This window comes from Rana temporaria, chromosome 2 (genome assembly GCF_905171775.1).
Source record: "Rana temporaria chromosome 2, aRanTem1.1, whole genome shotgun sequence".
NCBI classification, from domain to species: domain Eukaryota; kingdom Metazoa; phylum Chordata; class Amphibia; order Anura; family Ranidae; genus Rana; species Rana temporaria.
The window spans coordinates 88,213,595-88,241,385 of NC_053490.1; the positions used below are offsets into that span (position 1 = coordinate 88,213,595).

At 41.4% G+C, this 27,791-nt stretch overlaps 1 protein-coding gene across 2 annotated transcripts in view; it reads left to right on the forward strand.

Moving 5' to 3' along the window:
- ATP8A2 (ATPase phospholipid transporting 8A2) overlaps nt 1-27,791 on the forward strand; it is an 899,065-nt gene that overhangs the window by 483,186 nt on the left and 388,088 nt on the right. For both annotated transcript variants that reach the window (XM_040340493.1, XM_040340494.1), the window contains one exon: nt 27,369-27,552. In XM_040340493.1, the coding sequence (XP_040196427.1) occupies nt 27,369-27,552 (184 nt within the window). The remainder of the gene's footprint in view (nt 1-27,368; nt 27,553-27,791) is intronic.

A 27,791-nucleotide genomic window follows, 5' to 3' on the forward strand; every position in this document is an offset into this window, starting at 1 on the left:
TTAAAATGATCTGTTTGATGGTCATGACTCCGGTTTTGAACTATCGGTATTCTGATTACTGTACAACCTCGTGTTATCATTGACACTTTAGCTATATGTAATGACATGTATGCACTTTTTGTTACAATAAAGTTGGTTGGGAGGGAAGGGGGGAAAAGAGAAAAAAAGAAAGAAAACTCCACTACTGAATTCAGCTATACTAGATGTGGCATTTTCCATGCTAAAAGTTATGTACAAATGCTAGTATGATTGTACAACTGTTAATTTGATCACAATAAAACTTTGTTTAAAAAAAAAAAAACATGACAATTTGTTACTAGGAGTCATTACTGGCAGTCCTGCTGCCCTAGGTCACAGCCTCTGCTGGCTTTGCAGAAATATGGCTCCACTTGTATGTGGCAAGTAAGTGGCAGCATTCACCTTTGAGCCCATGGCGACTTGATAATTTGCTTCCATGGGGCATGTTCCTGATACCCTGAACTCACAAGAAATAAGTTTAATGACACTGGAGGATGTGGGGGTGGGGGGGGCAGTGTTTGAGGGTGCAGGGGATGAGTATTACTGGCAATCGTTTATTTGTTTATTTTGTACAGGAGGCAGGAGGGGGCCATTAAGAAAATACAATTTGGAAATGGGCTTTAAAGTTGAGTAAACCTGTATCACCCTTAAAGTGATTGTAAAGGCAGAAGGTTTTTTTATCCTAATGCATTCTATGCAATAAGATAAAAACACATTTGTGTGCAACAGCCCCTCTAATACTTACCTGAGGTCCTTCTAGTTCCGGCGATGTTGCAGCAGTGTCTTGACTGCCCGGGACTCCCCTCATTGGCTGAGACAACAGCGCGGCGCCATTGTCAATCAAAGTCAGTCAACCAAAGAGGAGAGAAAGGGGGTGGGGATGGGCCGTGGCTCTGTGTGTGAATGGAAACACGGAGCTGTGGCTCTACTTGGGTTCCCCCATAGCAAGCTCATAGTACACTCAACAGGAGGAAGGGGTCAGGAGCATCAAAGAGGGATCTAAGAAGAGGAGGATCTGGGCTGCTCTGTGCAAATCCACTGCACAGAGCCGGTAAGTATAACATGTTTGTTATTTTTAACTAAACAAAACATTTGATTTTAGTATTACTCTAAGTAATTTAATCTAAGGTTTTGATTATGCAGCAGGCACCAGAAAGTGCTATATCATACTTTGACAGTTCAGCCAGCAGCACACCCTACCAGAATCACCTATCATGAGGCCTAAAGATTGGTCTGAGAAAGGGGGTGTTTCCTATGTATAACTTTTAAAATGTTGTTATTAGAAAAGCAGCTTTTTGGTTTACTGTATAGCTTCAACAGGAAAACCCTGTTATAATAGTATGGTATGGTACTGTACAGCTGCCACGGTAGTTCAAATGACGTGACAGCATTACAGATTTACTTTAAGTTTCATATGCGCTTCTGTAAGATTGTTGCTTTAATCCCACACATTACATTTATGTATCATTTTGCAAGGCAATATAGGTGTACTCCAAGTCTAGTTTCCGCTCTAATCTCTTGATCTCGAGTAATAACTCTGCAATTAAGGAGATCCCTAAAAACAATTAAGTTTCCTTTTAATCAGTGCTTGCTTGTTAGTACAGCAGCATGTAGAGTAAAACAGATGTGGTTTATTAATAACGTAACAAAGAAGGGCTTTGGGCCAAGACTGGCTAAATGTTACTAAAAAGTGTAGCTGACATTAAAGAAGCACTACAAATAAAGCACTTCTTCCACCCATTCATTCATGTAAGGATGATATGTAACTGCAGATAATACCAACTAAAGCATTAACTGAAAATGTATAGTCTTATTAAAAAAATGGGTGTTGTGCTTCAAAGCCAGTCAAAACTATAATTCTCTAGCTTGTGCCAGTAAAATGACAACTCCATGCTTTAGAGAATATTGGCCAGCCTGGTTATTGGGACATTAGAGAAACAGCATTAGAAAAAATATTCAAAGCTTAAACTTTCAGTTTAAATTATCTAAATGTATTCCAGGTGCATCAAAACAAAAGGGGTGGAAAGGCTTGCAGTTTCTTATCTCAGAAAATCAGGCCTAAGCCTTAGTAGAAAACCTAAGTTCTGCCAGCTTGCTGTAGAATGTGACCCTTGCACTTTGTAAGGAAGCAGTGATCTCTTTGCAGATCCCACATACCTCTTACCGTTCCAAAGCCAGAGCCTTCTAATCATCAAACTGACCTCCACAAAGAGACCACTGCTTACCCATGGCAAGCGACAGGCTTTTTTACTCAAGATGTGACTACTTTAGACAGAAAATTAACTGTAAAACATTGAACTCTTTTTTTTTGTGTTATAATACTTGTAATGTATTTAGCTGATTTAAACTGCAGATTCAGTTTAGCTTTAATTAAATCTAATTGAATTAAGCTAAACTGTAAGTATTAAGCTAAACTAAGTATTTAGGACAATTAAACTTTTTCAACACTCAAATGATGAACGTTGGGTAGATATTTTCACTGTAGGCTCTGCATGCATATACTGTTTACTTTATTGAAATGCAATTTATCCTGGTTTAGAGAAATTAAAAGACCTCCAAAGAGATGAATCTCTGTCAGAAGTTTGTCTAGCTGCATTTAATGAATGTCAGAACGATTGTGATGCTGAAATGTGGAAGAGTGAATAGCTTAGTTGCTCATAATGGCTTTTAAAGGAAAAGTATAACATATTATCAGAGAATACATATTTAAGTTATTATTGTAGTGTTTAAAGTAATTTTTTTAAATAATGTTTGTATTTCTAATGCTCTATCTTCCATATTTTTATTTCTGTATTTAATATAGAATTCTGTAAATTGGTCACTAGAGGGAGATCGTAGTGGTTAATATATTTACTGTCTTCAACTGTTAAAATAAGTCATCAGCCACACATGGAACTCATTGTTTTCAAGGAGTTGGATGGCTCAGACCAGTTTAGCACAACCATTGAGTAACACTACAAAACAGGAAGCAGATATAAATATTGTGACAGGAAGTCTGGTAAATCTGTGGGTGTTGTCACAGACGGGACATACATTTCTGCCTTGTTTAGACAATACACCAATTGTTATTAGGCGTCGGCTGCAAAAGTGGCCAGGAAAAGGCTAAAGGCCGTTGAAAAACTTCAGCTGTTCAGAATGAGGCAATTAAGGCCTCCATAAGTAGGACAGAGGATTACCACTGAATTGCTGCATCCTGAGGCTTTGTGAGTAAGGAGAGCAGCGTACTGAAAGTCTTCTGAGAAGGTGAGGAGAGGATTGATTTGTCTGTGTGATAAAAATCAAAAGACTATTGTTTTTCTGCTGTATGACCAGCAGTGTCTGCCCAGCACTAGGCTGTGCCAGACTCCATAGATAAGTTCCTGTGTGGTGAAGATAGACGCCCCAAGTGGCCAGGGTTAATTTTATGTTTGATTTTGTTTATGCTGTTTGGATGCTTGCACTTGTTTCCAGCAAGATGGAAGAATAAACCAAAATCTTTGTTTTCAACCGTCTTCGACTGCCTGTCTGTATAAATTCAGTGTGTAGTGAACCCATCCAAGGGGTCGCACACCCCACTACCGAGCTAATCCCCTTACAATATCTATTGAAAAAAAATAAGTATACATTCCTTTTAAAGTGCATTTTTCACTGAACAACAAGGCAGCTCATCATGGTGATATGCCTTTAGGAATAAGTAGTGGGTAGCATGGCAAGTTTTATAATACAATGAGTGGCAGAGGTTTTTTTACTTAAACATTTTTTTTATTTTCAAAAGAAATACAATACAATTGAGTACAACATATTGTCTTAAAATTGAATTAACAATGGATGCTGGAGAATGACGACTTATAAGAAAAAGCAATTATAAAATAGGCAAATAATGAGGCGATATAATATGTCTCTACTAGACCAAACCAAAAGAAAAACCGTCCTGAGATAGGACAATCAAGAAGTGGAGACATTCCTGACCCCCCAACATGCCTATTGGGATCATGCTGTGCCAGTAGAGAGAACCTCCCCCCTCCCCAACGACCCCACCCCCTGGCCATGAAGGCCATTTTGTCAAACAAATCCAGCCCAATATATAGAACATAAGATAAACTTATCTATAACTTTTATTATGATAAAATAAGATAGGAGATAAGATTCCTTAGGGTCATTTCCAGGTACCCCAAAATCAGGGGATAGCAGAAGAAAAATAAATAAAAGAAGAGAAAGGGAGAAGAAAGAGAAAGGAAGAGATGAGGAGAGGAATACGTGTCTAACCTAATTCTGTGAGAGGGTGAGACCCGGTGGGACACCATGGGAAATAGAAGTCCCTACATATTTAGGGTTCCCAGATTCTATCAAACTGTAGGATTGTGTTGGATAAGATGTTGGCTAATTTTTCTTGGGTCATTATCCATGATATCTTTCTTCTAACTTTCAAGAGGAAGGGCTTGTGTTTCTTCCAAGCTTTGGCTATTGTGAGCTTGACTCCTGTGAGTATGAAATGAATTAATTTTTGTGTGTACCTTGATATTAGAGGTATATGGGCATTCAGCTACAGGTAGGGACCTGGAAGCCTGACCACCAGTCACCTTGAATATCATGTTAAAGACTTTGTTCCAAAAGGGACGGATCCTAGGGCAACCCAACCAGATATGAACCATCGACCCTAAGAGTTGGCAGCCCCTAGAACAAGTTGGATCCGCAGTTGGATATATGGCTGCAAGTTTAGTGGAGGTTAAGTACCACCTGGTTAGAACCTTAATATTGGCTTCCATCAGGGAAACATTAAGAATTCCATTGAAGGACTTTGAACAGGCATTATGCCAGGTTTCCAAATCCCAGCTGCATTAAAGGTTGGTTTCCCAAGATTCTATATTGGAAGATTTTGCTGTAGGGTGAGTGAGGCACGAATAGATCAGAGATACCTCCTTTTTGTTCCATGTCTTGACCACACCATATCTCATATTTCGTGAATTGGGGCGGATGCGGTTTATCCTTCCAAATTTGGTGTAGGAATTTTGAAATTTGATCGAAGTGGAGTCTTTCAGAGTCTGGGAGCTTTCGTTTTTTAAGGGTTATAGGGTTATAGGTTTCCCAGGGTTAAAGAAATGTCCTATATGGTATAGTCCCTTCTCCACCCACCATTGAAATGATTTTGTATTTTGAAATCCGGGTTATTACATTTGTGTACGAGGGGCCATCCTGTGTATATAAGGGCCGGGTGCTTTCTGAGGCTGTCCCAGAGCGCGTAGGATTGGGCTAGGGATGGGGCCAGTATGGATGGTCCTTTTTTTAGGTGGACGCCATAATAGATAGTTCGGGGATAAGTGGGGTACTGCCTGTCTTTCGATGTCGATCCAGTCTGGTTTTTCAGACTTTGAGTAAATTATGGAAAGCTGTACTAATCTAGTAGCTATATAATATTTGTGTTGGGGTAATCGGTAGCCAGTGGCGCCCCAGATGTATTTGAATATCCTGCTCTGGAGTTTTTTCAAATGATGTTTGTTAACTGGAATGCAGAGAAATCTAAAGTAATATAGAATTCTTGGGAGCAAGGTCATTTTGATTGAATTGATCCTACCTAACCAGGAAAGTTCGTGTTTAGACCAGGTCTTAAGACCATTTTCTAATTTCTTGTACAAAGGGGGGTAGTTGTATGCATAGAGAGTTTTGATGCGGGCTCTGAGTGAGATACCCAGATATTGAATGGAGTTATCATTCCATTCAAATTTGAATGACTGTTTCAACAGGGATACTGTCTGGAGGGGGAGCAAGACATTAAGGGCTTTTAATTTTGTGTAGTTGACCTTTTAGCCTGGTTATTTTAGAAAAGTGATTTAGGACTTGACAGATGTTGGGAAGGGAGGTTAACGGAGAGGTCACAAATAGCAGGATATCATCCGCAAAAAGTCTGCATTTATGGATTTGATCTCCACAGGTTACCCCTTTAATGTCTGGATTTTGTTGGATTGCCATTGCTATGCTCTCTATGGCAATGGCAAAAATGAGAGGGGAAAGCTGACACCCCTTCCTCGTACCCCGGTCTATATGTATTGGCTTAGAATAATGTCCTAGTAATCAAATTAGTGCCTTAAGATGCGAGTACAGGTATTGTAAAAGACCTATGAAGCGCCGTCCAAAGCCCCAACATCTATAAGATAAAATATGTATGGCCAAGAAACTGTATCAAAGGCTTTCTGCAGGTCTAGTGACAAAAGAAGCCCCTCTTGTTTCGCTCCTCCCTCCCAGTTGGATTGTAGAATTGATACCAAATTTATTGCTCATCCTATTTGGTCTGGGCCTTGTCTACCTGGAATGAAGCCAATTTGGTTTTTATGTATATAGGTATTAATAAAGGATGAGAAACGGTTGGCCAGTATTTTTGTCATTATCTTTATATCATTATTTATGAGAGAGATTGGGCGATAGTTGCTAATTTCTTTGGGTTTTTTATCAGGTTTGGGGATGACTGTGATATATGCTGTGTAAAGGTGAGTGTCTAAGGGATCACCCTGTGTTTTTGCATTAAAGAATTTGGTTAGATGTGGTGCTAGAGTACCTGAAAAAAGCTTTGTAATAGGGAATGGATAAACCATCAGGTCCTGGTGCTAACCCTTTTTTGAGGTCTTTAATGACCTCCTGAACATCCTCAACTGTGAAAGTAGCTTCTAATAAATTTTTGTGTGAAGAATTTAGGGTTGGGATAAGAAGCTCATCTATGTATCTAAAGATTGAGTCTTTGTTGGGTTGGGAGCTGTAAAGGTTGGAGTAAAAAGCTTGGAATGCGTCTAAGATTTTAGCAGGATTAGCAGTTGGCCTGCTATTTTGATCTTAGGCATAGCATGAGTCTGGACTCGGGGGGAGAGTAATGGTCCTATTTTGTTTGTATGTAAATAAAATTTGTTATTACTCCATCGAATAGTTAGCTTTTTCTGCTTGCGTAGTATGGGCTAGGTTGAGATCTAGTGTGATTTTATCTAATAGGGCAGTGGGAACCGAGGAAGGATCTGGTTTGTGACGAGCTGGAAGGGCTGCATACTTCGCCAGAGTTTTTTTTAATAGGAATTCCATTGGATTCAGTGGTAGCAGTGGGTCTGCAGATTGCTGCAGGTAGATCCAGGCGCCACTAGGCTAGGGATGCTTTTTTTTTTAGATGACAAGCGACAAAAAAAGGCAAGGAGAATCAACTGTTATTGCTAGTGATTCATTAAATTTTATACCCAGCGTACAAATATAGGAATTACATATTGGTATTGTTTTCCAACAATACCAATATGGTTCTCATCCACCATTGTCCCTTTTTTTAGAATAAGACTTTATTACTTTAAACAGTAAAAGTAATTTCTTCATTATCCCTACAACAGGCATGATCTTGCTTCAAATTCAATTTAGGTTCTGCATTTATTTTGTTTTGCGTGGACATACAGTATGTGAGAGACTATTTATGTATGCTGTGGAACTGTCCTGACTTACCATAAATCACTTTATCTCTCATACCTATTAGGCATGTGCAATTTGTTTCGTAACAAATTGAAATTTGGTCGAATTTTGCCTCTTTCTGACATTTGGATTCATCCGAACTTCTGAAGAAAAAATAACGAACTTCAACTAATATGAAAGAAATTATAATGAAAATAACGAATGAGTTCAGCATGATTCGTTAATTGGTTAAAAGGTCTAATGAAACAGCAGATCGACTTGTAATGGCATAACGAATGATCTGAATTCAATCGTATCAATTTGTTTTCATTTGTGAGAAACTGAGCAAGTAGTAAGGAATTGACCAATCCGAGTTACAGTTGTCTAGTTCAATCAGTTGATTCCTTTTGTGTTGAGGGCTGCATTACTGGCACAGAGTAGATTAAACGACTTTTCGAATTACGAATCGTTATCACGAATATATATACATTCGTAAATAACAAATTATTCATAAACAAAACAATAAAACAAATCTATTTGTTATAACAAATTTCTATACTCTACAGAAATAATGAATTATCCAAAAACAAATAACATAACATAGCGAATATAACAAAACAAATTTATATATTTTACGAATGAAAATGAAATGAAACAAACATTTTGAAAACTATTTATCATTTTCCATCCACTTCACAATCGTGTGCCACTTTGTGTTGGTCTATCATATAAAATCTCAATAAAATACATTTACGTTTTTGTTTGTAACATGACAAAAAAAGGAAAATGTCAAGGGGTATGAATAGTAATTCAAGGCACTGTATATCCCTTATGGTCTACAGCAGTTTTTACATTTATGCTATCATTCTTCAGTGATAACTGTCATTACTTAAGATTACAAAGTAATACAAAGTAAGACCAGCAAGAGTTTATTTTGGCTATATTGTCTTGCATAAATTATTAATATTATGAGTATTATTATTTTTACAATCTTTAGACAAAAGGATGTTGGTTTTTAAACAAGTTGAGTTACTTTAGATAAAATAGTGCAAATGTTTGTCCTGACCATTTGCCTACTGGGCACTTTCACCCCCTTCCTGTCCAGGCCAATCTTTAGCTTTCAGTGCTGTCGACAATTGCACAGTCATGCAACACTGTACCCATCTGAAATTTGTATATATTTTTTTTGTTTTAGTGTAAAATTTAGCAAACAAGTATTTTTTCTTCTTCACTGATATGCGCTGATGAGGCTGCATTGATGGGCACTAATAAGGCGACCGTGATGGTCACTGATGAGCTACCCCGATGGGCACTGATGCAGCAGAACTGATCAGCTGCACTGATAGGCACTGAGGAGATAGCACTGATGGGCACTGATATGATGCCTTGACAGGCACTGATATGCTTCACTTATGAACACTAATGGACACTGATGGGGCAGTGTAAATGTCCTCTGTTTCACAGACAGTGATACTGCTGAGAAAAGAAAATGCAGATAACTGACATTTGTTTACATTTGATGAGCTGTAATTGGCCCTTTACCTCCAAAGCACACATCAATCACACAGCAGACCCAATGCGCAGCCCTGAGGGTGGGCAGGGTTCTGGGAGGACATCAATAGACTCCCTCCCAGAACTGGATGACCACGCTGTAGCCAGTCTCCTCTAACTGCAAAGAACCCACTTTCCTGAGCTATTGTGACCAGGTGAGAAGCTAATGGAGTGTCATCTGCTCCCTATTAGCTTTAATAGAGTGCAGGTAAGAGATTAAAGGGAATCTGTCTCTTAAGGCTGGCTTCACATATGTGCGGCTGCGGGTTTGTGGCTGGGGTCCGGTGCGTGTCTGTTCACCAGTTCAGCTGCGATTCAGGTGAGAATTTTGGCCTGAATTCACACTTGAATCGGACCCAAACACGGACAGGACCTTTTTGCAATCCACTGTACGGCCACCCAGGACATGTGTGAACTGGCTAAAGTTTCTGACTTTGTTTCAGTCCACCTTATAGTTTTGGTTGTTCCCACCCACTGTTGTATATTCCATCTTTTCTTTTGCATTGCATTATATAAAATAAAGAAATTGTGCCCCTCATTTACACTCCTCACTCCCTTCATTGAAAATCACCAGCAGGTGTAGAAAAAGGAACGCAGACATAAAGATCTCACCAGTAAAGTCCCCTGGAGATCAAAAAATAAAACTGTCAGGTGGTTTAACTCACCAGCAGCTCCCAAAAACTGAAAATATCCTACAGTATTTGTGTCGACAGACCCTTGCAACAGTAAGGTAGTTTTTTGATAATATTAAATTACAAAATGACTTGTGTTGCAATTATATACGTTGTAACAATTTCTTAACAAAATTGAAGTTTTCCTTTAAAAAGTGAATGTGATTTCTAAATTGTTTCAGTCTGCCCTCACAACCGACATGATCTTGCTTCAAATGTGACAGATTCAATTTGAGTTTTGCATTCGTTTTTCACTGACATATGTGTGAGGCCATTTATTTTTACTGTGAACCTGTCCAATGACTTAAGTTTAAGTTTGACTTTAGTTTACGAAAAAATGTGCCTTGGATTAACCTCTGTGTTGATGTCACGTTTGCCAGAAATCTATGTATCTGGAGTTTAGGTTTGCCTCTTGTTTTATTGAAGTATATGGTATATGTGAACTATACAGCTTCACGCTCATAGACATCATATAAACAGTTGAAAGATTTCAGGCACGTTTTTGGACAGCAATAAAACCAATATTTTTGCTGTGAGGCACAATTAAAACAAGCCATTTTGCTATGTACACTTTCCAGAGCCGGTTTCCTAAACACAACGGCACGTGTTCTTACTTCGTGAGCTGCCTCAAGGAGATGTTCGGGCTCTAACAGGCAATCAATGCTACAGTGAGCCATGATAACGCGCTGGGTATTTATTGCTCACACATAGGATCAGTTCAAGGTAGGATTCAGACATAAATAATTCTTGTACACTTGCCAAAATTTCAAAACAACTTTCAGGGATCACGTTGCTCCTGAAGTGAATTCATGAAGTACTTTTTATACAGCTAAATTTCATGTATTTAAATACTCCTCTTAAATAGCAATTCCCAGCAACAAGTAAAATCATTTAGGGCTCCTTCACATCAGCAAACCGTACTCAACGCAGGGCTGCTGGTGTGTGCTGGGAGGAAAAAGCTCTGTTGCGTCAATTCAGGTGCATCACACTGTTTACTTTTTTCTTCTTACATGTTAGAACTCTATTGAGTTGTCAAAAGTGACATTTTATTCAGTTCTATTCACTGCAGCAGTATTGCAATTCAGTAGTTTGTGTCTCAACATGAAAAAAGTACTGCATTCAGTTTTTTCTTCAGGGCACACCACTACGCAGCAGTGGTGCAAACTTGCTTCACAGAAAACAATTGAGTTGATTTATTAAAACTGGACAGTGCAAAATCTGGTGCAGCTATACATGATAGCCAATCAGCTTCTAACTTCAGCTTGTCCAATTACCGTATTTATCGGCGTATACCGGGCACTTTTTTCCCCTTAAAATAAGGAGGGAAATCGTGGGTGCGCGATATACACCGATACCCGCTTCCCGCGCTGAGTTTGAACTGCGCCTCCGACATATACCGAGCGCAGTACACTCGGGTAAATTCGGCCAGGATCGGCTTCGCTCGCGGTCACGCTCTAGCCTTCATGCGTGAGAAGCTGAGCGTGCCCGAGTGTACTGCGCTCTGTATATGTCGGCGGCGCAGTTCAAACTCAGCGCGGGAAGCGGGGATTCGACTCAGAGACAGCGCGGGAGAACGCCGCAAACGGACGCCGGACATGCCGGGCAAGACAACGACGAGGGGCATTCAAACTGTAAGTATTTTTTTTTTCTGAAATTTCCTTTCCAGGTTGGGGGTGTGCGCTAAATACGGTAAATACTGTAACCTTTGACAAAAAAAACGGTAAATACGGTAACCTTTGACAAAAAAAATGGAAGCTAATTGGTTTCTGTGCAAAGCTGCACCGAAATTTTCTCTTTCCAGCTTTAGTAAATCAACCCCGTTGTCTTTGTGCTGGGACAAGTTGCCCAACAAAGCCCAACGCAAATGGTATGAACGGGCCCTCAAGGAATTATAGATGCTGTATGGTAGGCTATGGACAGTCACATTGCTAAAGCAGAACTTCATCCAAAAATGGAAGATTCGCTCCTCCCTTCCTCCTCTTTAAAGTGGTTGTAAACCCTTATTTGTCACTTTTACCTACAGGTAAGCCTATAATACGGCTCACCTGTAGGTATCAAGAATATCTCCTAAACCTGTATGGTTTAGGAGATATTCCCCCCTCAATGCGCTGCTGATTGCAGCGGCGCATGTGCAGGGGGGATCCTCGGCTAAAGGACCGGCAGCCGCCGGACCTTGCCGAATTTAAATCTCCCGCGCGCACGCGCGGGAGTGACGTCATCGCCGCTCCAGCCAATCACAGCGCTGGAGCGGCGATACCCGGAAGACACGCCGGAGCAAAATGACATCTCGCTCGGCGTGAACCAGGTAAGTGTTCCTCACCTCGTTCCGAGGTAAGTATTTCATAATCAGCCAGTATGCGGTGCATACTGGCTGATTATGCCTTTTGCCTTGCAGGTTTAAAAAAAAAAAAAAAAGTTTATGTGGTTTACAACCGCTTTAACTTTTGGGCTCTTACTGTACTTATTTTTTGGTGGGGGTACCTGGTTTTGATAGGTACCTGCTCCAACTTCCTTGGATTGTCTAGGATTTCAAAAAGTAGTTTATGTACTACCTTTTGCGATTTCGGCCTGCGATTTACCTTGACATCTGTGCAGAAACCTGCATAGATGTCTCTGTAATCACGTTCGAAATCGGGACTGCCAGCGGGAGTGTAATCGTGCAAGTTCAGCTTAACTCGCACGGCTTCACTCCCGCAGCCCAGTGTGAAACTGGGCTTAATAAAGTGCATTAAGGGCTCATGCACACAGGACTTTTTTTACAGCTGCTGTGAGGGGTGTCTGATGTTTCTTTAACTGCTTCTAAACGCACCTCCGCCCTGGTTCACACTGGGCTGCGGGAGTGAAGCCGTGCGAGTTTAGCTGAACTCGCACGATTTCACTCCCGCTGGCAGTCCCGATTTCGGCCGCGATTTAAGAGACATCTGTGCAGGTTTCTGCACAGATGTCTATGTAAATCGCGGCCCGAAATCGCAAAAAGTTTTACAGGAACTACTTTTTGAAATCGGTGCAGCGCCACAGATGCGGCGTCGCACCGATTAGGACAGTGTCATTGCCGACAATTGGCGGCAAGTGCCGCCGATTTGAGATGCGATTTCACATGTGAAATCGCATCTCAAATCGAAGGAAATCGTACCCAGTGTGAACCTGGGCTAAATGTCAGTCTATGTGTCCATGCACACATAAACTGTCAGAGGAGTTTGGAGGCATAAGCATTTAGGGGCAGTAGAAAAAAACAGCCTGTGCATTCAGGAGCATAGGCTCTTGAGCTGCTAAACGCGGCTTAACACTGGTAAGCCGTATCAAGCTTTTTTTTTTTTTTTACATGTCAAAATCAATAGTTCCCTATGAGAGCCCATTGATTTGAATAGAAGTTGCACTATCATGATGATCCTATTTGCAGCGTGACTTGTACGCTGAGGATCTTGAAGAGGAACCCAATGCCAAAATTTTTAAAAAAAAAACAGGTGTGGGGTCCCACCCCAGGATCCATACCAGACCCTTCAGTCTGGTATGGATTTTAACCTCCCTGGTGGTTTTCCATGGTTTTGTTACCATTAGCGGTAACCCAGAGCCACACTTGGGATCCTGCGATGTCCCCTCGCTGTGTCCGTGGGCTGTGTCCTCTGCCCGATGCCTCTGTGGACCAGGCCTCTGTGCCAGGCTCCGTTCCCTGCGAGCGTCGCGACGCATTGGGGACAGAGCCAGGGGGCAAATTCAAAAAGTACCCAAAACATAACACATACAGTACACTGTAATCTTACAGATTACATTACTAAATTACTAAATTACTAAATTGTAAATCATTTCACCTCCCTTTTGTCCCTAGTGCTTTCCAATGCCCGGCATGCAGTTTTATATATACTGTTCTTTCTGCCTGGAAACTATAGATTGTCCATGGCATCCAAAAAGCACCCCTTCACGTCAAAGGTGGTTTTGGACCAGCTAGAAAACAGCGATAGTAAATTAGAACACTTGCAGAATTGAGCCATAGTGATTTGTGGGAAAATTCATTTTATTATTATTATTATTATCATTATTATTATTATTATTATTATTATTATTATTATTATTATTATTATATTATTATTTTTTATAATTATTTATAGTTATTTATTATATTATAATTTTTTTATAATCATACCGCCAGGTGGCTAAGGGGAACCCCCACGCCCAAAAAATCACCCAAAGTCCATACCAGACCCTTATGCGAGAATGCAGCACGGCAGGTCAGGAAAGAGGGGGGACGACCGAGCTTTGTGGCTGGGGGGGGGGGGGGGGCATGAAATGGCTGGTGTCATAACTGATCACATGTTTAGTACCATAGCAGTTGCAGATGAAACCGAGGGTAAGATGGCAGCTTCCTGGGTTGAAAATTCTAGGAAGGTTTGGTTCTGCTTTATTATAACTAAGAACATACAGCAAAGAGAAAAGTAAAAAAAAAGTTGAAGCAAGCAACAAGAGCATTCGTTATAGGACTCGGATACATGGCTAGAACACAGATGGCCGTATAGGACACAGTCCGTGCTACATTCTGAAATAAAACTGCTGTTGAAGCTCTTTGTCGGAACGAGCTCTATAGAACATTCCTTTAGGCTGATTTTATCTTTGTGTTCCAGGGTTCAGTCAGATCAAAATCACCACAGTTTATTAAGTCTAATAATGTAACACATAGCCCTCACTGCCTTGTAACACTTAGCTTCCATTGTGTGTGTATCTGGTTTGACCATCATTCCCTATTGATAAACGCTGTGCTATACACTGATTTGCCAAGTAAGGCCGGGCTTAACTCCAGGTGTGCCAAGACAGTGCTCACAAAATTTCTTCCAGATGAATTCTAAAATAACACAATCTACAAGATGACATTTCCACTTCCAGAGGCTCTGCTGTAATTATTCCACAGCCCAGTCAATTTGTTTCAGGCTGGTTTTGATAAAGTAGTTGCAAGTGGGTTGCTGCGGCTCAAATGTTGGCCTGTGCTACGTGTAACATTGTGTGGTTAGTGTTACAACACTCGGAAAACAAATACTTCACACCTGAGAAGTTAGGAGACTGCGTTAAATTGGTTCGAAAGCTTTACTTCTTTTCTTTTTAATATCCCCGTAATTGTGCAGCCAGATGCATTGGAAGTTTCCCTTTAAGTCACGTTTATACAAACTTTTTTTTTTAATAATGTGCTGGAAGCAATGTTTATTTTATTGCAAAGCCTTTGGGTACCAATTATAAATGTTGTGTCGCTGTTTATGGCCAATACATATGGAAACCACTTTTGTCACTTTTGCACAGGTTTTCTCGAAAAATTTACATTAACAACTTTAGATACCAAAGCACTTACCAGAGATTTATAGACATTTTATTTTCTTTTATGTATCATATCCAGGACTACAAATACATTTATTTTTTTCTGAAGTTGAATTTGAAATACAGTACTGTATATGAATATTTCATATTTAGTATTTGCTGTGGAGAGGGAGTCTTTCTGGATTTTATTTATCTGCAGGAACAGTAAACAACTGGACTTTATTATTCCAAAACTCAGAGTGTTTTTCAATATTAACCACTTCCCGCCCGGCCTATGGCCGATTTACGTCCGGGAAGTGGTTATGAAATCCTGACAGGACGTTCTAGAACGTCCTGCAGGATTTCATGCCGCGCGCGCCCGTGGGGGCGCGCATCGCGGCGATCGGTGATGCGGGGTGTCAGTCTGACACCCTGCATCTCCGATCTCGGTAAAGAGCCTCCGGCGGAGACTCTTTACCACGTGATCAGCCGTGTCCAACCACGGCTGATCACGATGTAAACAGGAAGAGCCGTTGATTGCTCTTCCTCACTCGCGTCTGACAGACGCGAGTAGAGGATAGCCGATCGGCGGCTCTCCTGACAGGGGGGGTTCGCGCTGATTGTTTATCAGCGCAGCCCCCCCTCGGATCGCCACACTGGACCACCAGGGATGCCCACCCTGGAGCACCAGGGTGGGCAAAAAAAAAAAAATGCCAGAAAAAAAATAAAAAGTCTAAAAAAAAGCATAAAGAAAAAAGATGCCAGTCAGTGCCCACAAATGGGCACTGACTGGCAACCTGGCAAAAATCAGTGCTGCCACCCCAGTGTCCATCAGCGCCACCCCAGTGTCCATCAGCGCCACCCCAGTGTCCATCAGTGCCACCCCAGTGTCCATCAGTGCCACCCCACAGTGCCCATCCATGCCCAGTGCCCACCTATCAGTGCCCATCTGTGCCACCCATAAGTATCCATCAGTGCCGCCCATGAGTGCCCATCTGTGCCGCCTATGAGTGCCCAGTGCCGCCCATGAGTGCCCATCAGTGCCGCCTATGTGTGCCCATCAGTGCCGCCTATGTGTGCCCATCAGTGCCGCCTATGTGTGCCCATCAGTGCCGCCTATGTGTGCCCATCAGTGTCGCATACCAGCGCCGCCAATCAGTGCCACCTCATCTGTGCCCGTCAGTACTACCTCATCGATGTCCATCAGTGCCATCTCATCGGTGCCCATTAGTGCCGCCATATCAGTGCCCGTAATTGAAAGAGAAAACTTATTTACAAAAAAATTAACAGAAAAAAATAAAAACGTAATTTTTTTTCCAAATTTTCAGCCTTTTTTTAGTTGTTGCGCAAAAAAAAAAAAATCGCAGAGGTGATCGAATACCACCAAAAGAAAGCTCTATTTGTGGGGAAAAAAGGACGCCAATTTTGTTTGGGTACAGTGTAGCATGACCGCGCAATTGCCATTCAAAGTGCGACAGTGCTGAAAGCTGAAAATTGGCTTGGGCGGGAAGCTGCGTAAGTACCTGGTATGGAAGTGGTTAAACCTTCATCTTAAAAAGATTTTAGATATGTATGTATGTGTAATATATATATATATATATATATATATATATATATATATATATATATATATATATATATATATATATATATATATATATATATATATATATTTATATATATTTAGTGACAGTACGAGACCCTGCCACTGTGAAAAATGTAGGAGAAAACAACTTGGAGTTCTCAAAAATACAGTTTGAAGGGCCCCAGAATGTCAGTTCTGAGCGGAGAAAGGTGTTTTTTCATCTCTCTCCAGGGTTTGTAATTTCTCAATTTCTCACATCAGTCATTATTAGATAGATAAAAAAAGTTTATTTATTAATACATATATTATTCATAAAACAGAGGCAAAAAAGCAAAAGGGGCAACTAAAGCCCAAAAGTTACATTACTCAAAATATCAAATACGAAACCACATGAATTGTATGGGATCTGCTAACATGTCTTGCGGTCATTCCCGCTTGTTCAAGGCTTAATCATCCATGTGTACATCACAAAACATCTAGTATATATGTAGCGCCTGTGTACTTTAGTACAGGTGCTATGTCAAATTTAAAGGGGGGATGAGAGAGTTACATTGTTCTCATCCATGTTGATCTGTTTAAATTGGGCTGCTGCCAGCCCTGGACTGTCCTGTGGGTTCATTCTGTGTTCCAAAGATACAGTTCCATCTTTGGGTAGCAGGTGGTGCCAGAGGGGTCCAGGCAGAGGCGCCTTTCTCCAGCAGCCAATCAGAGCAGCGTTTCCCTCGCGGGGCATGCTGGGGGAGGGTATTTCTGGGGCAGGCGCAATTTTGTGAGGTTCTTCGCGCGTTCCTGGTTCCAGGTGCGGCACCCACCTTTAGGGTTTGCGCACATCACGGGCCCCGGCGATATGGCCTACCAGGCCGGGGCGCACATGCTACATGGAGTTCCTGACTCTGGACCCTCATGGTCCGGAGCAACTAATGCTGCAAAGGGACCCCAGTGACTTACTGGGTTCCCACTTTCTAGGAGGAGGATCCCAAGCGAGATGTGCTGTTCGGTGGGGAGTCGGTCTGAGGTGAACCCGGAGGCAGGAGATCCAATAGGGCTTAGACGATCCATCAGGGATCTGGGTGGCCAGACACTGACAGGTTGTATGCTGCAAACTGTTAGTCGGTGACCCCAAATATAGGAAGACTACCTGAGGGAGATTCAGGCAAATTATTGACTGAGAGGATTCGCTCCATTTTCTCATGTCCCTGAGTCTAAGGCCTGTGGCAGAGGCCCATACTCTTAATCCTGTTCCTATTTGAGCCAAGTCGGTGGCAGAGACTTGTTCCTTTTCAACGGTTCCTAGTGACACCCTGGCTGCCAGGTCGGTGAGAGAGACCTGTCCAGGGGCACTATACCCACTCCTGCTGGAGTGGCGACGAAGCAAGAGTTATCATTGGAGGCAGGACTGCTTCTGTTATCCATAGCCTGAATCTGCAAATTCTCCTTTCACCAACCTTTCTCTATCTACCTTGAGTTGACTGTTGGTCATGTTGGAGCAGTAATAAAAGCACAGAAAACGTCACCCAGTGGTCTGTACATTCTGTTATTACTCTCCTCATCATCACCCCTAGACACATCATAGAGGTAACATAACATGCCGTCCCAATTTAACCAGCGGCTCCTGAGGGGGTAGTGCTACATATATACAAGACGTAGTTAGTAATTTCATATTAGCATACAGTCAAACATATATTTACAGTAAACTGTCCCCAAATGGAAGGAAAAAAAAGAGAAAAGGCAAAAAACACCCCAACCATCCAACATACACACATATAAAAAAAAACACACCACATCACAAAAATGTACCGTTAACATTGTATGTGTTCAGGCTAAGGGGAGCCCAAACAAGGGAAAAGACACTCCACCTCACTGATGTAGAGCATATGTGAAACTTGGTCACCATGTATGGTGTGGGTTATAGTAAAGGACACACCTAATGGGAATAGATAAAGCACACCCAAGTAATTGACTAGGGTTACCATTGCGCTAGCCATCTAGCCATGTTGACAGCATCACATGAGATGATCAGACAGCATGAATGCTACTGCACTAACCTGTATAGAGGGGTGACAGGAACACATAAATTCAAATCCTAGTAAAAGAAAACTGAGCTAGAAGTTTGCGTCTAGGTAACAACATCAATCAGAGTTGATGCACCTATAAACCGCATCAAAGAGAGAGAGGAACAAATAAGTATACTCTCACCAAGTAAACCATGCAGACCATCATCATTACACAAGACAAACAATGCACATCACACCCCAAAGCAAGAAACATTCTATTGGATGTCTGGTCCATCATGTGTGAGAAAGTCTGCACTAGCACCCAAGACATCAAAAAAGGGTCCAAAAGAGGATGTGTGTCTATGTCTGTCGAGAGCCCACTGATCCAGCAAAGCAACCCCCACACATGAAAAAAAAGAATTGTTGGTGATTCCCCACAATTGGATGAATAATTAAGGAATTGCTGCCCCTACAAATACAGCCACCTAGGTGGAGTACAGGATATACAGGCATACCCCACTTTTAAGTACACAATGGGATTTATTTACTAAAGCTGGAAAGTGCAAAATCAGGCTCACTTCTGCAAAGAAACCAATGAGCTTCTAACCCCAGCTTGTTCAATTAAGCCTTTTAATAAAACCTGGAAGCTCATTGGTTTCTGTGCAGAAGTGAGCCTGATTTTACACATTCCAGCTTTAGTAAATAAACCCTGTTGTGTACTCAAAAGTGGGGTATGCCTGTATATCCTGTACTCCACCTAGGTGGCTGTATCTGTAGTAAAAAAGTACAGTGCTCACCAAAAGATCAAGGTAGCTCATTTGTGAATTAAGCTTTATCTAAAGTTTTATATTTACTTTCTGCAAAATAGTAATAATAATCTATATGGCGCATAAGCACATTCATACATGACTTGAATCGCATTCCTGTTAAAATGTTATCAGAAAAATTAATTGTGCCAATTAAGCCGAGCCAGACCAACCCCTTACCAGATGTGATCATGTTTTTCTTATGATTTCCATTTTAGGGTCCAACAGTTGTGACTGTTCCTCCAAAATACACACAAGATCTATAGGCGTGTCCACTTTTGTTACAACATTGCAGCAGTAGAGGCATTGCTCTTTTTACAGAATTTTCACTGGAAGGGATTCGTTGAAATCAAAGAATTCCAGATATTTTATCTGAAGACTGGTGGGGATTCCCAGTAATGTAACCATGGCTATGGTTTATAATTTATAGTTACAGAGCATAGAGCTTTCTATATCTGTATGTTCCCAGAACACTTACAGGAGGTGACGTATTAGTGAAGAATGCAACTCTCACTTCAGGTTTCTGGGAAAAAGTTGAACTTAAACTGATAAATTGTATTGGAGTCATTTTTATATAGGAGCTCATATTTGATGCTCATTAGTAAAGCAGAACATTCAGTGTTAGATTTTAATGATCATTTGAGTATGAAGTCAGACACTTTCATATTCGACACTGGAGCCATATATTTTCTGCAAGAAATTGGCGCAGAGACTGTGACCACAGTGATGGTAATGTAACTAGCCGACCATCTGTGGGTGTAGTTCTAGGAGGCTGCAAAGCCCTATAACCTTTTCCTCCCTTGCCACATGATGCTGATGTACATTTACATTATAATGACACTTTACTAAAGACACGAGTCATCTGAGAGTCTTTTTAGATTTTAGTTTTAGGTGTATCCAGCAATCAAAAGAGTCAATGTGAAACCTCAGAACCCAATAAAAAGCAACATAAATGTAGTTTTCTGATGTATGAGATGTACAGTGCCTTGAAAAAGTATTCATACCCCTTGAAATCTTCCACATTTTGTCATGTTATAACCGATAACGTAAAATATATTTTATTTGGATTTTACGTGATAGACCAACACAAAGTGTTACATAATTGTGAATGTGAAGTGGAAGGAAAATGATTAATGGTTTTGATTTTTTTTTTACAAATAAATATGTGAAAAGCGTGGCGTGCATTTGTATTCAGCCCCCCTGAGTTAATACTTTGCAGAACCACCTTTTGCTGCAATTACAGCTGCACGTCTTTTTGGGGATGTCTCTACCAGCTTTGCAGATCTATAGAGTGAGATTTTTGCCCATTCTTCTTTGCAAAATAGTTCAAGCTCTCTCAGATTGGATGGAGAGTGTCTCTGAAAATCCATTTTCAAGTCTTGCCACAGATTCTCAATTGGATTTAGGTCTGGACTTTGACTGGTTTTCTTCTAAGATTGCCCTGTATTTGGCTCCGTCCATCTTCCCGTCAACTCTGACCAGCTTCCCGTCCCTACTGAAGAAAAGCATCCCCACAACATGATGTTGCTATCGCTATTTTTCATGGTGGGGATGGTGTGTTCAGGGTGATGTGCAGTGTTAGTTTTCCACCACACATAGCGTTTTGCTTTTAGGCCAAAAAGTTCAATTTGGGTCTCATCTGACCAGATCACCTTCCTCCACATGTTTGCTGTGTCCCCCACATGGTTTCTCGCAAACTGCAAACAAGACTTCTTAGGGCTTTCTTTCAACCATGGCTTTCTTCTTGCCACTCTTCCGTAAAGAACAGATTTGTGGAGTGCACGACTAATAGTTGTCCTGTGGACAGATTCTCCCACATGAGCTGTGGATCTCTGCAGCTCCTCCAGAGTTACCATGGGCCTCTTAGCTGCTTCTCTGATTAATGCTCTCCTTGCCCGGCCTGTCAGTTTAGGTGGACGGCCATGTCTTGGTAGGTTTGCAGTTGTGCCATACTCTTTCCATTTTCAGATGATGGTTTGAACAGTGCTCCGTGAAATGTTCAAAGCTTGGGAATTTTTTTTATAACCTAACCCTGCTTTAAATGTCTCCACAACAAATTCCCTGACCTGTCTGGTGTGTTTATTGGCCTTCATGATGCTGTTTGTTCACTAAGGTTCTCTAACAAACCTCAGAGGGCTTCACAGAACAGCTATATTTATACTGAGATTAAATTACACATAGGTGGACACTATTTACTAATTAGGTGACTTCTGAAGGCAAAAGGTGGTTCCGCTAGATTTTAGTTAGGGGTATCAGAGTAAAGGGGGCTGAATACAAATGCACACCACACTTTTCAGATATTTATTGGTACAAACTTTTGAAAGCCATTAATCATTTTCCTACCAGTTCACAATTATGTGCCACATTGTGTTCGTCTATCACATAAAATCCCAATAAAATACATTTACGTTTTTGTTTGTAACAAATGTTGAAAATTTCAAGAGGGTATGAATACTTTTTCAAGGCACTGTATGGTGTCAAAATGTAAAAATTAAACTGGAGTGTTACAATTTCCTGGAAATCTATAACTATATCACTACCAAAGTGTGTCTGAAGGTGCATTTGTATGTATGGTGACCAAGGAGGACTTCAGAAAACTTCCTCTTCTCTATAACAAGAGGTGAAGAGTTTTGTAGTTTACAGAGATAGCTGTAAACCAGTGGTCTCAAAGTACCGGCCCGCGGGCCATTTGCGGCCCGCGGACCAGTTATAAATGGCCCTCAGGCAGGGTGGAAGTGAGGGGAGAAAAAAAAAAAAAAAAAAAAAAAATTTTTTTTTTTTTTTATTTTTTTATTTTTTTAGCTGGTGCCATCTGGTGGTGAGCCGTTGGTATTACAAGTTATTACCACCAGATGTGAGCTGGCGCCATCTGGTGGTGGTCGTTGGTATTACAAGTTAAGCATTACAAGTTAAACAGCAATTCTAATGTCATTTTACACTATTTTCACTGCCATATTCTTCCCTCTAATTAGAACCCCCAAACATTATATATATTTTTTATCCTAACACCCTAGAGAATAAAATAGCGATCATTGCAATACTTTCTGTTACGCCGTATTTGCGCAGCGGTCTTACAAGCGCACTTTTTTGGGAAAAAATTACACTTTTTTTAATTAAAAAATAAGACAACAGTAAAGTTATCCCCATTTTTTTTTATATTATGAAAGATAATGTTACGCCGAGTAAATTCATACCCAACATGTCACGCTTCAAAATTGTGTCTGCTTGTGGAATGCCGACAAACTTTTTTACCCTTTAAAATCTTCATAGGCGACGTTTAAAAAAATCTACATGTTGCATGTTTTAAGTTACAGAGGAGCTAGAATTATTGCTCTCACTCTACCAATCGCGGCGATACCTCACATGTGTGGTTTGAACACCGTTTACATATGCGGGCGCTGCTCACGTATGTGTACGCTTCTGCGCGCAAGCTCGTCGGGACGGGGTGCGTTTTCTGGCTCCTAACTTTTTTAGCTGGCTCCTAGATTCCAAGCAAATTTGTCAAACCCTGACTTACACCAGTGCTGGTGGTAATAATGCGCTCGCTGACACCAGTGCTGGGGGTTAATAATGTGTTCGCTGACACCAGTACTGTTGTTTTTGAAGTTTGAAAGTTTGCATGCGGCCCCCCATGGCATATGAAAACTTGTCTTGTGGCCCTCAGGTAATTTGAGTTTGAGACCCCTGCTGTAAACCATGCTGACTGACCAGAATGCAGCACAGAAAGTCATCCGCTCACAATATTTATGCCAGGATCAACACGTTTTTCTGTACACTTATCAAACAGATATATCAAAACCCGTTTAATGGTATATCCAACAGAACAAATGGGTGCAAAAAGAAAAGTTAATTGCTAGGGTTTACATACAGGGAGTGCAGAATTATTAGGCAAGTTGTATTTTTGAGGATTAATTTTATTATTGAACAACAACCATGTTCTCAATGAACCCAAAAAACTCATTAATATCAGCTGAATATTTTTGGAAGTAGTTTTTAGTTTGTTTTTAGTTTTAGCTATTTTAGGGGGATATCTGTGTGTGTAGGCGACTACTACTGTGCATAATTATTAGGCAACTTAACAAAAAAAAAATATATACCCATTTCAATTATTTATTTTTAACAGTGAAACCAATATAACATCTCAACATTCACAAATATACATTTCTGACATTCAAAAACAAAACAAAAACAAATCAGTGACCAATATAGCCACCTTTCTTTGCAAGAACACTCAAAAGCCTGCCATCCATGGATTCTGTCAGTGTTTTGATCTGTTCACCATCAACATTGCGTGCAGCAGCAACCACAGCCTCCCAGACACTGTTCAGAGAGGTGTACTGTTTTCCCTCCTTGTAAATCTCACATTTGATGATGGACCACAGGTTCTCAATGGGGTTCAGATCAGGTGAACAAGGAGGCCATGTCATTAGTTTTTCTTCTTTTATACCCTTTCTTGCCAGCCACGCTGTGGAGTACTTGGACGCGTGTGATGGAGAATTGTCCTGCATGAAAATCATGTTTTTCTTGAAGGATGCAGACTTCTTCCTCTACCACTGCTTGAAGAAGGTGTCTTCCAGAAACTGGCAGTAGGACTGGGAGTTGAGCTTGACTCCATGCTCAACCCGAAAAAGCCCCACAAGCTCATCTTTGATGATACCAGCCTAAACCAGTACTCCACCTCCACCTTGCTGGCGTCTGAGTCGGACTGGAGCTCTCTGCCCTTTACCAATCCAGCCACGGGCCCATCCATCTGGCCCATCAAGACTCACTCTCATTTCATCAGTCCATAAAACCTTAGAAAAATCAGTCTTGAGATATTTCTTGGCCCAGTCTTGACGTTTCAGCTTGTGTGTCTTGTTCAGTGGTGGTCGTCTTTCAGCCTTTCTTACCTTGGCCATGTCTCTGAGTATTGCACACCTTGTGCTTTTGGGCACCCCAGGGATGTTGCAGCTCTGAAATATGGCCAAACTGGTGGCAAGTGGCATCTTGGCAGCTGCACGCTTGACTTTTCTCAGTTCATGGGCAGTTATTTTGCGCCTTGGTTTTTCCACACGCTTCTTGCGACCCTGTTGACTATTTTGAATGAAACGCTTGATTGTTCGATGATCACGCTTCAGAAGCTTTGCAATTTTAAGAGTGCTGCATCCCTCTGCAAGATATCTCACTATTTTTGACTTTTCTGAGCCTGTCAAGTCCTTCTTTTGACCCATTTTGCCAAAGGAAAGGAAGTTGACTAATAATTATGCACACCTGATATAGAGTGTTGATGTCATTAGACCACACACCTTCTCATTACAGAGATGCACATCGCCTAATATGCTTAATTGGTAGTAGGCTTTCGAGCCTATACAGCTTGGAGTAAGACAACATGCATAAAGAGGATGATGTGGTCAAAATACTCATTTGCCTAATAATTCTGCACTCCCTGTATACTTAAAGCGGAGTTCCACCCAGAAATGGAACTTCAACTGATCGGATTCCTGTCCCCTCCGGTGCCACATTTGGCACCTTTCAGGAGGGAGCAGATACCTGTCAAATCCAGGTATCTGCTCCCACTTCAGGGGAAAGATCGCTGCAATAGTGTGCAGCAAACTACACAATGTCCGGCCTTCCTCTTTCTCCCCGCCCCGCTGCCTTCTGGGAGACAGCAGGGACCATTCAGAAAGTGCAGCGTGACTCCCTCATGTGCAGTAGGAAAAAGGCTTCACTTCCTGTTTCCCTTAGTAAAGATGCTGGTGCCTGCACCCGGAGCCGAGGGACGAGTCGGCTTTGGGTGCTGACATTGCAGGCTTTGTGGACAGGTAAGTGTCCATATATTAAGTCAGCAGCTGCAGTATTTACTTTACACCACGCCCCTGAGCCACTCAAGCTTCATTGCCTAAATAAAAACATTTTAGGACAGCTTAGGGGAAATTTACTAAAGCTGGTGTACACAGAATCTGGTGTAGCCGTGTATAGTAACAATTCAGCTTCTAGGTTTTATTGGCAAAGCTTAATTAAAGCTGAATTTAAAAGCTGATTGGTTACTATGTACATCTGCTCTAGATTCTGCGTGCACCAGTTTAAGTAAATCTCCCTCATATGTCCATTTGCATCAAGCCCATTCTTTTTCGAAGCCGAACCCCCTTTGGAAATAAGGACTTTTGGAAGGAACAGTATGCGGCACTGGCTGTGGACTCTGGAATGTGCATCTTGGCTAAATGCCAAATCCAGACTTGGTACAAAAAACATCTTTTGTCCTTTGACACTTTCTGTGCAGCCTTCGGGAGGGTTGTAGACAGTAGTCTGTGTTTCTTTATTGCTGTGTAATAGCAGAGTCTCATGTAATGTGACTCCTAACTATGTTTTCTGAAGCATGTCCCCATTCTCCAAGACCTACAGCATATTTGTAGTCTTTGACCATCTCTTGTAGTCCATTGTTCCATAGTCTCTGATCGTCTCCAGTTGTGTGTCTGCCACCTCTGACAGCTTTTTTTTTTTTCATTATATTTACTAAGTAGTAAGTGTGACCCTTTGGTTATGTCAGGGGCACACTTGAGGCCCGCTATATCAAGAAAGTTGATCCCTTCTGGTCTATTGCATCATATCTAGTAGTAGTTATTCACATTCAACTGTTCTGTAATAATTAAAGAGGTTTTGTACAGTAGAGAACAAGTCCAGTGGAATGTAACTAACTACTGCTAGGTATACCATGACCAGTATATTTAATAATGTTCACAAATATATATCACATCATAAACCTAAATAGGCTAAAAATATATAAGTCACAGTAATGGCTAAAGTTCCACTGTAGCTCCTCCTTGCCTGCAGAATACAAAACAGTCATGGTCATTGCTGAGAAGAGATAAATACCGCTGAATCCAATGCATGGTCAAAGTGCATCTCTCCAGCTGCTAGTGAACTAAGACTCTTAAGGCCGCCATACATGGATCAAAATTTGGCCAGTTCTGCAGGGATCGGCCAAATTTTAGTGCTTGTATGGGCACCCTGGTTGTATAGCAGTCGATCTACTGATTGACTGCTATGCAACCAACTTGTCTGGCATAGGTGTGTGCCGACCAATGCATTAGAGTGTGCACCCCAAAGCTCAAACATGCATGGCTTTCTCTGCAGCCTCAGATGCACTGAACAGTGAATTAATGGGAAGTGCTATGTTCTGAGCAGCTTCCTTTCATTCACAAACTGAAGCATAGTGAACACAGTTCACTATGCTTCTGACTATTGATTTATGTTTGTCCTAATGAGGTTCACTGTGCTTCAGTTATGATTGAACACAATTAGTGAGTGTGTTCGCTGTGTTCATTTAGAAAAGGAAGGGGCTGGTAAATGACATATTGTTTAGCCCCTTCCCCCACTCTCCTTCCTGAAACATCCCACGCAACAGCCGGGGGACAGGAGAGGAAAGGAGAAAAGCCAGCAGCACCGCAGTTGGGTGGTGCAACACAAGGGGAAGCTCGGGCAGTAAGGGGATTTGGCACTGCACAAAGTGATTAGGGTGTGCCCGGGCACACCTGGCACACCCCCTGCGCATGCCTATGCTGTTGGGTTTTTCCTGATCAATCAGTGTGGCCAGTTATAGCCGGCAACACTGATCATTGAACCTCCCTCCCCATCAGAATGCAATAGCACAGCGGGAATAATTCCCCCCATCCATCTCAAGTGTGTGCATGGGGGAATCGGATACTACTGTATATTTTTATTCAGCTAGTGGGTTGAACAAAGAAAAAAATTATTAATGTATGGGCTGCCATAGCAAGTGAAATAAGCCTGAAAAGCTGAATCTTGCTCAAACCTGTTCTGTTTAGTATAAGATTGCTGAAAAAAGCAGTAAAGCAGAAATTAGAGTGTTAGCTAGGGAAACCCTTCTGGAAAGCAGTCATTTTATATCATAGTCGTTTAAACACATTGTTTGACATCTGCAATACATATTAAGTTTTGAACTACAGAAGGTCACTTTCCAAGTAGAGCGGTTTGGTTTGGTCTAAATCTGGTTTACAGCTGTCACGTCAGAAAGACCAGCATAATTTGTAACTTCACAGTAGCTCTCTGACATTTTTTTTTTACTTCTGCTTTTCAGAGTATCTCCACTGCAGAAATCTGAAATTGTAGACATGGTAAAGAAACATGTCAATGCCATCACCCTGGCCATTGGAGACGGTGCCAACGATGTTGGAATGATCCAGACCGCACACGTTGGAGTGGGGATCAGCGGGAACGAGGGCATGCAGGCAACCAACAACTCCGATTACGCTATAGCTCAGGTCAGAGGCCCCCTGAACAGCTGTTGTAGACTGTTGACAGAGGTATCAGCTACATGTATCAAGAGGCAGCCTCTGAATCTAGCAAATTCATAGGGGGATATCATCTTTGCCACGACCAAAACCCAAAGCCGGCACCTTGGATGCCCCAGTGTACTTTACAGCATCCAAACCCACTGAGAAATATTTTATAAAGTGTAGCATTTCCTATAAGCAAATGTATAGCTAGCAGCAGTAGGGGA